The 16,407-nt window shown below is 40.7% G+C and overlaps 1 protein-coding gene across 50 annotated transcripts in view; it reads left to right on the forward strand.

The window, feature by feature from the left end:
- Window positions 1-16,407, forward strand: part of LOC127498610 (NACHT, LRR and PYD domains-containing protein 12-like) — a 362,780-nt gene that overhangs the window by 144,377 nt on the left and 201,996 nt on the right. For 45 of the 50 annotated variants that reach the window (XM_051868195.1, XM_051868176.1, XM_051868180.1 and 42 more), the window contains one exon: window positions 13,646-13,819. In XM_051868195.1, the coding sequence (XP_051724155.1) occupies window positions 13,646-13,819 (174 nt within the window). The remainder of the gene's footprint in view (window positions 1-13,645; window positions 13,820-16,407) is intronic. The other 5 variants (XM_051868196.1, XM_051868199.1, XM_051868197.1 and 2 more) reach the window with 1 other exon arrangement.

Raw genomic sequence — 16,407 nt, forward strand, 5'->3', positions numbered from 1 at the left:
TCGTGGAAAGGAAAGATTCCCAAGACACTGACTCAAATGTACACACACTTCCTGATCCTTCAGACCAACATCAAACATGAGAAGGACTATGAGAAGAAAGTGAAAGATGAAGACATGATTGTCAAACTGGGGAAACTGGCATTTCAGCAGCTTGTGAAAGGCAACCTGATCTTCTATGAGGAAGACCTGAGAGAGTGTGGCATTGATGTGACAGAAGCATCAGTGTACTCAGGATTGTGCACTCAGATCTTCAGAGAGGAGTCGTGCTTGTATCAGGGGAAAGTCTTCTGCTTTGTTCATCTGAGCATTCAGGAACATCTAGCAGCTCTATATGTGCATCTCTCCTTTATAAACAAGAACATCAATGTGTTTGACCAGATTACCAAACCAACTAAAGCTTCACTATCTGATCTCCATCAGAGAGCTGTGGATGAGGCTTTAGACAGTAAAAATGGGCATCTGGACCTTTTCCTTCGTTTCCTTCTGGGTCTGTCAGTGGAGTCTAATCAGAGTCTCTTACAAGAACTAATGACACAGACAGGAAACAGCTCTCACAACAATGAGAAAACAGTTCATTATATCAAAGAGAAGATCAGTGAGAATCCCTCTCCAGATAAATACATCAATCTGTTTCACTGTCTGAATGAACTGGGTGATCTTTCACTACTGAATGAAGCTCAACCTCGTATGAGCTCTGGAGGATTATGTAATGTGAAACTCTCCTCATCTCAGTGGTCAGCTTTAGTTTTTGTGTTTTTGACCTCAGAGCAGACAATGCAGGAGTTTGACCTGAACAGCTTAATTGGAGACAAAAATGATCAGTAAGTAACACTGAGTACAATCATTACAGTCTAAAACATTATGAACAAAGAGAAACAAGAATCTGATAAATCTGTAATCCTGCAGATGTCACACAGAGTTTAGTAGTTCATATTTTTATGTTCTTTTATTTCTCTCTCACACAAACACTCCCAAAAATCACTCCTTCATACCGTAATAAAGCACAGCGATACAAACTTGTCTGATTTGAATCCAAAATAGGTCATTTGTGTTCATGCACACTGGGCATACGTGTACAAGTGTAAACAGTTGATTCTTGCACATGTAGGTAGCTGCAGTTTACAAAAATGCAGAGTTTAACTGCACAGCTAAAAATGTCAGCAAAGATTGCAGTTCAGTCTCCATGTTATTGTTTACACGGTCGTCAAGGATACACAGAGTGAACGTGGGCAGCCACGCCATCATTTTCAAAAATCTCCGTTTTGGTACGTTTACACTGAAATGCAACCCCAGCATTTTCAAACTAAAACGGGCTCTGCAGCTTTTCGAAAGTCTCCGTTTTCAAGGTTCAAAAACGCCGGCGTAGTGTAAACGACAGCCGTAACCGTAGCAAAACGTATGTGTTTTAAAACTAAAATGCACTAGTGTAAACGGGGCCTCAGTTTGAAGGATCCTTTGAAGGCAGCCTTCGTTTCACGTCCTTCATTCAGCTCATTTTGAAGGATGCATCAGGTGTATCCTTCGTGTCCTTCAATCACCCACAATCCTTTACACACATTCCAATCCACGAAAAAGAACTGATGGAAAACGAGTGAAAACAAGATGAAGGCATACATGTTATCTTTTGTTTTGGTGTAAATTAATCACTAACACTAAACTGCCAGTAATGTAAGCCACTGGGAGACACAGACGGTTGTCATTCACTGTATTGCATTAAGAAAAGATTCCCTTTCATGGGAACTGTCGACGCTACGTCATATGACGTAATGGGAACCTTCTGCGTGATTGCGTCGTGAAGCACTCTTGTATCTAACCAATGATGAGACGAGACGTCAGAGGCGGGTGACGTCACGGACCAGGAAACTATAAAGCATACCCAGAACAAAGAACGCTAGCTTCTGTTGTCTTCAGCAAGCGCTCTGTGTTATCGTGTGTCTTATTTGGTGTTGTTTGTCTTATTACATAAACGAGTCACAATCTCTTCGTCTGAGGACAAGAGTATCTCACACCAATCCATATATTTATATATAAAAAAGACGTATTATGGCGAAAAACAGCAGTTGAATGGGAGTTGAGCATGCCCAGGCAGCTCTTGAGGGAGCTGTCTGTGCGCATTGTAAAAAACTCACTCTCAGGACACTGTGTTCCTGTGTTCCCCGCGGATCGGGTCCCGCTTCTGCTGAGGCAGAGCGGAGGCTCCATTCGTGGGGTTCACAATTGGATCTGACAGAGGGGTTAGAGACGGGCGCCGCCCTTTCTCTGCCCTTACCTGCCAGGTTCAGTGCCGTCTCCCAGGTGGAAGCACGCTCTGCGGTTTCTTCCCCCGGGTTGAGGCACCCGTACTTCACATGTCCAGCTCTGAGGAGGTGGATATTGTGATATCGATCTGAGGACTCGCCACCTCATACACATATCGTGTTTCAAAATCACACGTTTATAACAAATCAATAGTGAACAGCAGTTTGAATCGCGTTTCCCCCTGTGCTACACTATAAAGCGAGTGGGGATACACGCGGTTTATGTGTTGTTTGCTGGGAGTGGAGCATGCACGTCAGCTCACAACTGACAGTGAGCAGTGTTCATTCATAAAAATGTCCCGAAGAGAAGCATGTACTAGCGGGAGTTTTTTAGCTCCACTCCTCTTGGCTTTATTGGCTCGAGGGAATAAAAGTCTAACGCAAGGCTCGGATCTCGCGCTTGCCGAGGCAGCGCGTGGATTGAGTTTTCATTAAAGAATATATAGCTCGGATCTCGCGTTGCCGAGGCAGCACGTAGATTAAGTCTGCAAGAGAGAATATACGGCTCGGGTCTCGCGTTTGCCGAGGCTGCGCATAGATCACGTGTCCGTAATTTTATATATATATGTATTTATATTTGGAGGGAACTGAGTAGACGGGAGTTTCCCTTTCTCTCTTTCCCTAAAATACCTTGCGAATTATTACGAGCTATAATTCTTTTGTATTCTAAATATATTCAGCCTGTTCAAAAAAATCTGGCTGCATTTAATTTGAGGATTAGATGAAATATTGAATACATTAAAATGCATTAAATTCTGAGGAATTTAAAAGAAAATAAAGGAGACCGTTCTGCCAACCCTGCCACCTCGTGTGCTTCAGGGCGCAGTGGTTTCCAGTGTTCCTCCAAGAAAGTGGAGGGTTGTAGAGCGGTCAGTTCAGATGTTCCCTGCCGGCTCGCCGTTTCAGGGCGCTGGTCTGACCGTTCATCCAAAGAAAGTGTCGCCACCCGTGCTCCCCCGCAGAAAGCTTGGGGACAGGGACAGGCGACGCAGCTGAAGTCTTTGTGGGGTAACACAGATCTGCGGACTGTAATTATCACCAAGAAGGCTTCGAAGAGGTCCTGATGCCAGTGGCGAGGGACATTGGAGGGCAGCCCCCTCCAGAGAGGGTCGGGTATTAAAATACTTGGTACCCATCCCTCTTTGGCGCCCTCAGGGGGCCGTTCTGCTAACCCTGCCACCCAGTGTGCTTCAGGGCGCAGCGGTCTCCACTGACCCTCCGAGGAGGGCCGGTCATCACTTGATTCGGCTGTTCCTTGCCGGTCCGCCGTTTCAGGGCGCCGAATTAAGTGCTCAAAAAACACCAGAGGCCAGTCTCGAGAGACTGGTTCCCTTAGTAAATTTTCTGGCAGAATGGAAACTTCTCCCAAATATTTCAAAATGGGTGCTGCTCACAATAGAAAAGGGTTACAAATTCGGGTCTCGCCCGCCCCAGTTTATTGGGGTCCTTCCCACAGTGGTGGCCCCCGAGCAGTCTCTGGTAATGGAACAGGAGGTTATGACGCTCTTGCAAAAAGGAGCTATAGAAGGGGTTCTCCTCCCAGCAAGCTGTCAGGGTTTTACAACCAGTGCTTCATTGTTCCAAAGAAGGATGGAGGGTTATCCCACAGATCAGGTCCGAGGACTGGTTTGTTGCGATAGACCTGAAAGATGCTTACATTCATGTATCCATCCATCCTCAACACAGGAAGTTCCTCAGGTTTGCTTTCTGGGACAAAGCTTACCTGTACAGGGTTCTTCCCTTTGGCCTTATCACCCCGCACATTTACGAAGTGCGTGGATGCAGCTCTGGCTCCACTGAGACTCCAGGGCATCCGCGTACTGAACTATATCGACGACTGGTTGATTATAGCTCAAACAGAACATCTGGCAGTTCAACATCGAGATGTTGTTCTGTCACACATGAAGAGGCTTGTGCTGAGGCTCAATGCCAAGAAAAGTGTGCTGGTTCCGGCTCAAATTACCAACTACTTAGGGGTAGTTTGGGACTCCACCACGATGCAGGCACATCTGTCTCCTGCTCGTGTGAGTTCCATTCTTAATGCCGTGAATGGGGTGAAACTAGGCCAGTCACTCACTGTTAAACAGTTTCAAAGACTGTTGGGTCTCATGGCAGCTGCGTCCAACGGGATACCTTTTGGCCTGCTGCACATGAGACCCTTGCAGTGGTGGCTCAGGACCAAGGGGTTTCTCCGAGGGGAAATCCTTTTTGCACGATCAAAGTCACGCGGCGATGCCTTCGTGCTCTGGTCGTGTGGAAAAAGCCTTGGTTCCTGTCCCAGGTACCTGTGTTGGTGGTTCCTTGTCGTCGCGTAATACGACGGATGCTTCCCTCACGGGCTGGGGGGCGATCATGAGTGGTTGCTCAGCTCAGGGTCTCTGGGAGGACCATCAGAGTTCCTGGCACATAAATCAGCTGGAAATGATGGCGGTATTTCTTGCAGTAAAATACTTCCTCCCAGACCTGAGGGCCCATCACATGTTGGTCCACACGGACAACATGTCGGTGGTCTCATATCAACCATCAGGGGGGTCTGCGGTCTCGCCAACTATGCAATTGGCCCGTTGGATCCTCCTGTGGGCCCATGGGAAGCTCCTCTCACTGAGAGCAGCTTATATCCCAGGGCATCAAACGTGGGAGCAGACGCCCTGTCGAGGCAGGGGCCGAGGCCCAGGGAATGGAGACTCCACCCTGAGGTGGTGGAGCTCACTTTGGAAAACTTTGGTCGAGTGGAAGTCGACCTATTTGCTTCAGGGGAATCAACCCAGTGTCCACTGTGGTTCTCCCTATCTCATCCAGCACCATTGGGTCTGGATGCCATGGTATAGACGTGGCCGAGGCTGCGTCTGTATGCATTTCCCTGTTCGCTCTGCTCCCGGGAGTTCTGGAGAAAGTACGCCAGGAAGGGGTCAGTCTAATATTGATAGCCCCGTACTGGCCAACCAAAATATGGTTCTCAGACCTACTGTCACTTCTAGATGGCTCCCTGATGGAGCGTCCTCTCAGGCAGGACCTCCTGTCTCAAGCGGGCGGCATGATAATTCATCCACGCCCAGAACTACGGAGACTGTGGGCCTGGCCTCTGAGGGGGCCAGGCTCATAGATGCTGGTCTCCCAACTGAGGTTGTGGAGACCATACTCCACTCCAGAGCTCCCTCCACGAGGAAGTTGTATGCGTATAAATGAAAACTGTTCTCTACTTGGTGTAGACAAAGCAATGTGGACCCTGTCCACTCTTCTATTAGCCTTGTGCTTCAATTTCTCCAAGACAATTTCTCGGATGTTTTTATCCCCTTTAACCTTGAAGGTTTATGTTGCGACCATTTCGGCCATGCTCCTCTGGGGGATTCCTCGGTAGGTCGAGACCCCCTTTTTTTATACGCTTCCTCCGTGGTACTCTGAGGCTGAGGCCTTCAGTACGTACAAGGACTCCGGCCTGGGACTTGGCCGTGGTATTAGAAGGGTTAGCTGAGGCTCCCTTCGAACCACTAGAGGAAGTTTCAGAGAAACTCCTCACCCTAAATACCATATTTCTACTGGCTATTTCATCTCTTAAAAGAATAGGAGATCTTCAAGCACTTTCAGTTGCTCCTTTGTGTTTGGAATTCGCACCTGGAATGGTCAAAGCGTTCCTGCACACTAGACCAGGCTATGTGCTTAGGTCCCCACCAACGTCCCGGGTCCCATCGTACTTCAGGCCTTCTATCCTCCTACATTTACAACTTCGGATCAGGAGAAACTCAATCTGCTCTGCCCAGTGTGGGCTTTAGATGCATATGTCCACAGAGCTGCCCTGTGGAGTAAAAAAGATCAATTGTTTGTGTGTTACGGGTCTCCTAAGAAAGGAGGCCCAGCATCTAAGCAGAGAATGAGCAAGTGGGTGGTCGAGGCTATCTCACTTGCTTATGAGGCGACCGGACAGCCATCTCCATTAGCTGTCCGTGTCCACTCTACTAGGGGTATGGCGGCCTCAAAGGCCTTAATGTCAGGAGTATCCATTAATGACACATGTGATTCAGCTGGATGGTCATCCCAGCACACATTTATTAGGTTTTATAACCTGGATATAGGCTCCACTCCGGGGTCGTCAGTTCTGTCTACAAGATAACAGACAGGTACTTGGTTCTACGGCGTAGTTGGGACAGTGTTCCCATAACGTCATATGACGTAGCGTCGACAGTTCCCATGAAAGGGAACGTCTCGGGTTACTTGTGTAACCCTGGTTCCCTGAATAGGGAACGAGACGCTACGTCGCGTTGCCGTATCCCTGGCATACCTGTGAGCGTCTTGCTTCAGCCATAATCCAGAAGCTAGCGTTCTTTGTTCTGGGTATGCTTTATAGTTTCCTGGTCCGTGACGTCACCCGCCTCTGACGTCTCGTCTCATCATTGGTTAGATACAAGAGTGCTTCACGACGCAATCACGCAGAAGGTTCCCATAACGTCATATGACGTAGCGTCTCGTTCCCTATTCAGGGAACCAGGGTTACACAAGTAACCCGAGACGTTTTTAATACAAAATTATTACAAAGTTTTATTAGTATTTTTGTGTTGTTGGAGCGGAACCATGTGTGACGTAGCCATGAACACTTACTAGAGCGTCTCATTCTAGTGTTTAATGCTGAGGAGGACTCGAGTCTACAAGCCTCAGAAGGACTGGACTGTTCGAGAAACACCCAATATCAATATGCAGGAGACTCCCGGAACTTCTGGAAATGTCTCTCCTGAAATTGCGACGGTTGACATAGTGATAACCATAGCAACGGACAGGACAAAAAAAATCTGATATGTCAAAATAGATCTGTCACTAAGTGTTGTAGTGTGAATGCAGACTAATAGACCTGCCACAACAACACTGACAAGAAAAAGTGTAAGGCCCGTCCAATCGGCCCAACGGCGGTTTCCCACAGGACGGGGAAGGTTTCTTGCGCGTTCGGTCTTTTCAGTGTGGCAAAGTAGTTTAATTCCAATTAAACGTTTATCTGACTCCATTTTATTATGACCTCAAATTTAGGTTGGAATGGCAATTGATTATTGACTATTTATATGATAATTTATCTAGACATTTGATTATTCTGTTTAACTCTTTACTCTTATTGTATCATTCGGTTCTCAGAGTCGCACAGGGTCCTCGCACCAGCTGTTATGCGGGCCCACGATCAAAAACTCTTCAGTCTGATCAATAAGCAGAGGTTATGGCTAAAGCAATTTAACAATGCTGCCCATGCTTGCTATTGTTAAAAGGTACCCATGTAGCCCCATACAATTGCCTATATAAAAACTTGGTTAAAGCTCCGACGATAATCAGGGGTTATGACCAGTACTATGAGGTAATGTCGCCCCTCGATAGTAATTTATCTGGCCCCATACAGTTAATAATATAACTATATAACAACTTAATTAAAGCAGAGGCAATGACCAGAGGTTATGACCAGTACACCTTTGTCTAGCCCCATATAGTGAATGCGATTGAATAACAACTTAGTTAAAGTCAAGCAGTTAGTCAGAAATCTAGAATCTCGCCAGATGTGCCCCATGCTCCATACAATCTGAGATCTAGTATGTACTGAACCCTGGTCGTAGATTTACGGTAACAACGGATACATCGTTATCTGCTGAAGTCAATAATTTCAGAGTAAGTCAGAATAAAGCCAAATGTAACAATTTATTAGTCAGGTAAATGTATCATGCCAATTACATAATCAATTCAAAGATGATCAATACAAAACATCAAATGCTCAGAAAAAGAGTAAAATGATGCATACCTGACAGTAGAAAATTGCACATTGTTGAGTGTCCTAGACTCTGATTACAGAATCGCCCCGAGCCTCCTGCAACATCTCTTTAAACCTTTCGACCTTTTGACCTTTAGACCTTTGTACCAGTCATTTCAAATGATACCAAACATGTATAGTGTTGTATGATAACGAAGAAAAGGAATGAAGATTAGGGCAATGCTGAGGTGTGATTGACTCAGTGTGATTGTGTCTCGGATGGGGATGCTAATTTTGCAAGAGAGAGTTCAAATGTTAATTTCCTTTGTTTTCTCAAAGAGTAGCCCAGCATCAGTCTAGCATCAGTCTTACAAAAGAAAAAACAAATCTGTGTTGGCAGAATATGTTCAGTAACTTCTTCAGTTAGATACTAATAAAACTTTTTCACATGTCCTTTTTAAAGCAGTGTTTATTGAAGGTATTTAATGTAATATTTACTTACAATATTACTCATAGTATTAATTGTTATTATTAGCATTAATAATTAACATATTTTTTTATTTTCAAATAGTGACGCAGTAAATACAGCAGATGAAGTTCTTCAGAAGATGCTGCCTGTGGTTACAGCAACTAGATCAGCTAGGTAAGTAACACTGAGAACAATCATCACTGTGAAAACTTTATAACATTTTTTTACTTAAAAATATAAATTAATGGTTCAACAAAAAATATGAGCGTCACACTTCAGCTTTTTAACCCTCCACCTATCTGACCTGCTAGGCTTCTATTGTAAAAGCATTACTGTAAATGTGTTTCTGTTCATTTTTACAAACTGAGACATGATAAAATGACTCTGTGTTTTAGCTAATGTGTTTTAGCTGAAGTAAATGTATGTTCTCTGCAGTGAGTTGAGGCGATCCTAATATTATCCATGTTTCTTTCATGCTATAACTAGTAGTAAAGAGGAAAAGATAACCGGTTCGCTCGTGCTCTGCACTGCTGCTTGAACTGAGACACTACAGCGATCTGTCAGCCACATTAAAGAGCTCTAAAAACACATTTATTGTTTGAATTTCTTAATACGTTTGACAGAATTTGAAAGCTGAGATTTTCTTATCAAAAGTGCATCAACTGAAAACAGCACAGACTAAAAGACTGATTCTCTGGATTTATGGACTGAATAAAGTAAAAATAAAGATCGTTTAAAATTAGGGATGCTCCGATCGATCGACTGCAGATCGTTATCGGCCGATAATCAGATTCTATTGCTGTGACTCAATTCAGAGGCTGCATCCTTTGAAGGTCGAGTGTGTCACAGTGAAGGCTGTCACAATTAGAAGACTCCTCCAAATGTGGCTTTCGTTTGTCGTGAAATGATGGGTACATCAGATAAATCTAAGATCAGTGCTCCAGAGGCTAGACCGTCCCATCTAACAACGCTCATATCGACCTTCGAAGGATGCAGCCTCTGAATTGGGACACAGCTTATGAATCGATCAGGAGTCACTAAAACAGGCCGATCTCACCAACCAAACGCATAATTGATTATGTCAGACTTTAGCGTCACAGTCATTTCATCACCAATGTGGAGTTATTACACGGTCTCATGAAGCAATGCACTTTTAAGCCTTACGATTTAAGAACATTGTGCAGTAAGAAGTGAAACAGCGCTCATTCGATACGTGCGCATGGTTTCTGAGAGCGGTTCTGAGCGCAGTCAGCACACACACCTGGAACACATAAAGCTGCTGCTCATACAGAGCGTGAGTACTTACACCTGTTTCACACACACTCCGTCTGCAGTACGTATGCGTTGCAGGAGCAGCACGTGCATATTGTGCTTTCACGTATGTCGCGTTTGCAGTGCGCAGCTGATCCGTGGCTGCAGTAGCGTAGGCAGAATTTTATTTTTGGCCGGGCCTGGGCAAAAGTGAGCGGGCACTTTCACGTAGGGTCCTATAGCCTACATATTTCTTATAGCCAAAAGCAAACTAACGGACTAGGGGTGTGCGATATTGACAAAAAATTATATCTTGATATTATCTGAGATTTTCTCGATAGCAATAATTAGACGATATTTTGCTGAGTGTGTTTTTCATATTTTGTGCGGTGGTTAGTTTGCAGCAGTGACTGAAATTATCTTTTCCAATAAGTTTAAAGTGATTTTTTACCTTTTACCATTTTTACCTTTATTTTTTTAATCTAATTAAATTTATGCCTAATCTTTTGTATCAAATTAATTAACAAATCTTTTGTGTCATTTAATCAATAAATTCAATTAGAACAATAAGATACACTAGGGCTGTTACCAATCAAATGAAATCAATATCAACAAAATTAATCTTTGCAATGCAGTGGAAACACAGAAACTGCATCTAAAGTGCTTTTATATGCATTTAAACTGCAGTTACAAATGCATATAATGTTTTAAACATAAAACGCTGAATATTGATATTTTGAAATTATTAAAATGAAAAGATAATTTAAATGTGACATCAGTTGGCAGCAAGTCACTGTCAATGAGTGAGTCATTAGTTTCAGCTGATTCATTCAAACGGCTGATTCTTTCAGGAACAAAGCTTATCATAATCTAGCGCTGAGCCCAATCTGCCCTACCTAAACTTTCAGCCAGGAGTCGCTACTGATATTGAGTCCGTTATAGGGGTGTGAGATAATATTGTGATTGTTTTTTTAACGATATGCGATCTGAAAATATCGAGTATTTCTCTCACTTTACAAAAACAAACACAGAGAGTCGTACGCATCTCATACACTACGTGATGTAACGTTAGTCTAGTAGGTTAGACTAGAGTGCTGGCGCATTTAGAGTGCACGCTTTCACTGCGTGATTAAAACATTTGTAATGCACCCAATATTGAAGATAAGGAGGTAAAAGTACATCTGTATATGTCTTAAATATTTATATCATTTAATCAATATCACATGAAGAGTGCAGTTTTTCTCCAAATATCAACATGATTACAAATGTGACATTGATTTTATACAACAGATCAAAAAACAAGAAGTTAATATTTAGTGACTTACATTTTAGATACAATATTGCCTATTTTCGCTCTATTTCGCCAACAAAAATATTTCCAAACAAAGCTGCAGGAGTCAGGACTGATTTGCGTGTCTGAGCAACACACGGCGGTGAATGAACGAATCGTTTGAATGAATGATTCAATGATTCACACTTTAAACATTTTGTAAGCTTTATATCCTGATCGCTGAACACATCAGACACACTTTTGGCAGAATTCTAATGTCCTTGCGTTATTCAGCCTGAGGGTGGCGCTCTATCGATGATTGACAGACTTTAGTTCACACGACAAACGCATAGAATGCCATCTTAGAATTGCCTTAATGTAGTATTTATTGTGTCCAAATGTTGTTTTAGAATATTACAAGTTAGAAGTTCCAGTGAGGAAAACAAAGTCACGTCTTTTCTCAGAACAAACATAAAACAAACACAACAGAACTACTGTATAAAGGCTATTCACATGAGCACGTTTAAATTAAAAGATTTATACTTTCATTAATCTGATACGCTACTCCACATAGGAAGAACAGATATGCCAACTAGTTATTGACCTGAAGCAGACACATATCTGAAGCGGACTGATATCGTCTTGGTCTGGAGTGAGGTTTATGTAAGGTAACGTGAAAATAAGCAGCAGTCTGAAATCTGCCCCAATGGCGCTCTATGACAGCACGCTGCAGTTCCAATTTTCACCACAGATTTACATCATAGACTGTAAAACAATATGAATGTGACGTCACCCGTAGATTTCTGAAGAGCATTTTTGAAGTGAAAATGAGGCCGCTGCCATCTTAGCAACGCGTCACCCCACGTCACTTTTCTAAAATCAAAATAAAACCGAACACCTCAAAATTGCAATAAATCAAGGTAAACACAACAGCCTTTTAAACATCTACAAACATCTCAGTTAGGCTCAGGTGCTCAAAAAGAGCATAAGGAAACCAATATCCTTCAAAAAGTTCTCTTCAATATAATGGATACATAAAATTAAAAAGTCAAAGTCTGCTTACACTGGACGTCCTGGTTTGGGCCTCATCACCGGCTGCAACCACGTCCTCATATATGCTCTCAAATATGAAACACCTGCGATTCAGCAACTACCTGCACATGCACTCACATTTGTGTAAAGTAGCCTTGTTGACAAGTTTGGGTGAGTAAAGGTAAAGCACACAAGATATAGTTCCTTCAATGTCCTGTAGATGGCAATATTGCTTTTTTTTGTAGCAGAAATAAACTGCAGCAGAAAAAGTTAGGTGCCATGCAAAATGTAACAAATAATTGCATAACTCATTACAAATGTATTAGAGTAAAGAGTACATATTTATTAAAAAATGTAGTCAAGTAGAGAGTAAAAGTTGCTAATAACTTTGATACTCAGAAACAGGTACAAAATAGTCACAACCTTAAGTACACTAACTAGGGGAGAGCGGGGCACAACCTAACGCTTTTTGACTTTCTCAGTTTGTGTAAATCTACTTAGGGTTCAGAGAATTAATTTTGTTCCACATTAATTTCACACATGTCTGCTACAAATATGTCATTAATGCAGTGTATGCTTTTTTCTTTATTTACCCCGAAAGAAGAGAAGTGAAATGTGACAACATGCCCCATAGGTGGGGCACACTGTAACATGACCATATGACAGCTTAAAATGTTATCTGATCTAATCAAAATAATATACATGATAAACTAAAATATTTTATCATTAAAAGACAATTATTATTTCTTTCTAGGGCTGCAACAAACGATTATTTTGATAATCGATTAATCGACTAATCGCAGATTATTACACTGATTAATCAGTATGCTTTGATAGATTATTCCACTTTAGCAATGAGTTAAAATATTGAGTTATACTTTAACTAATAAATAAAAATCACTTCAGCTTTTAGACGAGCCAGTACCAGTGCTGAACATTGCTTAAAATAATATTTTATGAATGTTCAGGTTCTTCCTCTCAGTCTTTATTCACCTTTTCTTCATGGTATCTCAACAGATATTCATAAAAGGTAATTATGCCAATTGTATTGGTAACTGTATAGAATAGCATAGCTCTAATAGCGGAGCACATTGTAACGCAGTGTTACAACGAACCCGATCTGTGCAACTGGAATTTAAACTTGGTTAGTGTCTTCTGCTAGTTAGTGAAACATTAAAGAACTAACAGATTGGAGATTAAAATAATAGCAGATTTGTCTGATTTTAAATAAACAAAAAAATATAGATGAAAAATTAACACTTTTGCTATTGTTAAATAAATATTCAGTGATATCTTCCAAAGATTTCTGAATTATGGCGCAATTTTTTTCTCTATATTTTGCCGATATGGCAACTAGTAAATACACTAATTTTCATCATGCTAGCATGTGTGGAAGTATTTAAACCATGTGTGTTACAACTAACCCCGCTTTAGGTTGTGCCCCACGCTTCCCTAATTACATTTACACAAACACACTCCTGGTTTTGGGAAACAGACTGTAATTTTAGGATGATTCATACAATTGTTTCTACAAGGTTTATGATGCTTTTGGGAAATGTGGCCCTGTAAGTTTTGATCTGAGAGAGTGAAGAGTGTGTCATTGTTCTCTACAGGTTGAGGTATTGTGGTGTCACAGATGAAGGTTGTGCTGCTCTGGCTTCAGCTCTGAGATCAAACCCCTCACACCTGAGAAAACTGTATCTGTCTAGGAATAAACTAGGAGACTCGGGAGTGAAGCTGATTTCTGCTGTACTGGAGAATCCTCACTGTAAACTGGAGAAACTGAGGTAAGATCATACGCGACTCTGACATGAAACTGTGTCACTGTGAATTTTGCAATTTCAATAATTCATAAAGTAACATTAAAATGGAATAGAATTCAGGGAAAAATATTATTACATTCATTCATTCAAATTACCTTTCATGAATTTAAAGGGTTAGTTCACTCAAAAATGATTTTTTTTAACCTGTTAGCCAGTTAGTCATGATTAAAATAAAGTTTATGTAATATATGTGTGTGTACGGTGTATATTTGTTTTGTATTTATACATATACATGTATATATTTAGGGACAATATAAAAATATAAAAATCAACTAGATAAAACAGTTTGTAGACAAACTTTAAGTTGTCTTGAAAAAGCCGGTCCAGAAAGTTTGAAGAAGTTTTAAAAGTTTGTAGTTTGAAGCTTTTCAGTTTGAAATAGTTAAAGTTTTAGAATTGTAGTTTTAAAAGCTAGATAGATAGATAGATAGATAGATTTTAATTTGCTATGTGATTGCTAGGGTACTCGGGGTGGTTGCTAGGGTGTTGCTATGCGGTTGCTAAGGTATCCTGGGTGGTTGCTAGGGTGTTGCTCTGCGGTTGCTAGGGTACTCATGGTGGTTGCTAAGGTATCCTGGGTGGTTGCTAGGGTGTCAGATAGATAGATAGATAGATAGATAGATATATAGATAGATTTAGCTTGACAGATAGATAGATAGATCTATTTAGATAGATAGATAGATAGATAGATAGATAGATAGATTAATGAGTTTGAATGAGTTTAAATGGCTTAGAAACAGGAATGGCAGTTTAATTGAGTCTGTGTGTTTGAATTTGAATTTTGACAGTTGGACGGAATGTTCAGATCAGCCAAGGCAGTTCAATGAAAGTCAATGGGATTTTTCCAAGATTTAATCAGCATTTTTAGGAAAACCGTAAGTCTGATCAGTCTGAAAAGATAAGGCAACTCGAGTCAGCTTGAACAGTCTAGGAGGAGTAGCATTTAGAAATGTTAGTCTAAGAAGAAGAAGAAGAATAATCTTAAATAGAAGATCAGTGAGTGGGCTTTTTCAAGCCAACTTAATAAATATTTATATATAATTTAAATTATATAAATATATACATGTAAATATTTCTTCAATATATACATGTATGTGTTTATAAACAAAGTAAATATACACAGTACACACACATATATTACATAAACTTTTATTTTGGATGTGATTAATCGTTGAACAGCTCTAGATAAACCATATATTATTGCAATCATGTGTTTATTGTCTCCAAACCGTTTCTCTCTGCATGTTATAGTGATCTCTGGATCTCTGATCATTGTTTATGTTAAGAGATTTCCTGGAATGTCACATGATATGGCTGTACTTCTAGTCTCACTCTTGGGGCTCTATCATACACCCGGCGCAACGCAGGAGTTTGTTGCTAGTTTCAGCCTGATGCAGTCTGTGTGACGTCTACGTCACGTCTGCGCCTTAAATTGAATGGAATAAATAACAGAATAAAAACTAAGACTTTGAGTGAGACGTTCACTGAGATGAGTGCATGTAGCAAAGTTATATTAAAGAGCCATTCGGAACGACATAGACATGAACACATAAACTTCATCTCTAGAGCTGCTCTGAGAGTCACTTCATGAGCATTTTACCGTTTAATTTGAGAAAAAACTATTGTCATATCATATACACACATAAACTTCAAGATCACAGCAACCCGTCAAAATAAAAGTTCAGTTTAACTTGTAACAGAAACAGAGCCATGTTACTATTACTATGTACTATGTAGTCTACTATTGTATTGCTATTGTACAGTATTAAATATTTCTTAATGACAATGTAATACTACTACTAGTACAATAATTATTAAGACTTTAGTTTTGAAGTATGGGGAGAGCAGGGACGAAAGTAGCCTACCATTTTTCACAAAAATGTAATTTTGAAAGATAATGTTTTAGACAGCGATATATTTTTGCTGTGGTCAGTAACTCACAGGTGTGGTCTATCAATACCAGGTGGTATTTTGTACAAATGTAGAACGGCTTCAGTATAATTTCACTTTGAACATAAATTGCACATTGTTACTTTCAACCCCGTCAGTTGGGACGAAAGTAACACACAGGTGGGTCAAAAGTAACAACAACACAAGCTAGATTTTTTGTGTTAGTCTTGTTTTTATTAAATATACCTGACTATGACCTTGTTAATATGTAACTGCAAACATATTTTGTCCTTTATCTTTGCAAAAAAATATTAAATTACATTTTCATTTAAAATTGAGAATTTCAGTTTCATCAAACGTTTCAAAAGTAACCCGACAGAACAAACTTGAATTGTTTAGAATATTTTTTCTGGCAATGTCAATTTATATTATAAAACATTTTTCAACAGTATGAACAATATGAAAATTAAATTAAATTAGCATAATATAAATTCTCAACATAGTGTAACAGTCATGTTTCCAATCCAGCTGTTTTTATGCATAAATTCAAAATATAAATTCATAAAAACATCTGAATGGAAACACTGAAAATTCATAGGTGGATGTGGAAAAGCTAAGGTATGGCTAAAAACTAAATGTGACTGTGGTAAATGTAAACAGAT

Source organism: Ctenopharyngodon idella, chromosome 17 (assembly GCF_019924925.1).
Source record: "Ctenopharyngodon idella isolate HZGC_01 chromosome 17, HZGC01, whole genome shotgun sequence".
Lineage (NCBI taxonomy): Eukaryota > Metazoa > Chordata > Actinopteri > Cypriniformes > Xenocyprididae > Ctenopharyngodon > Ctenopharyngodon idella.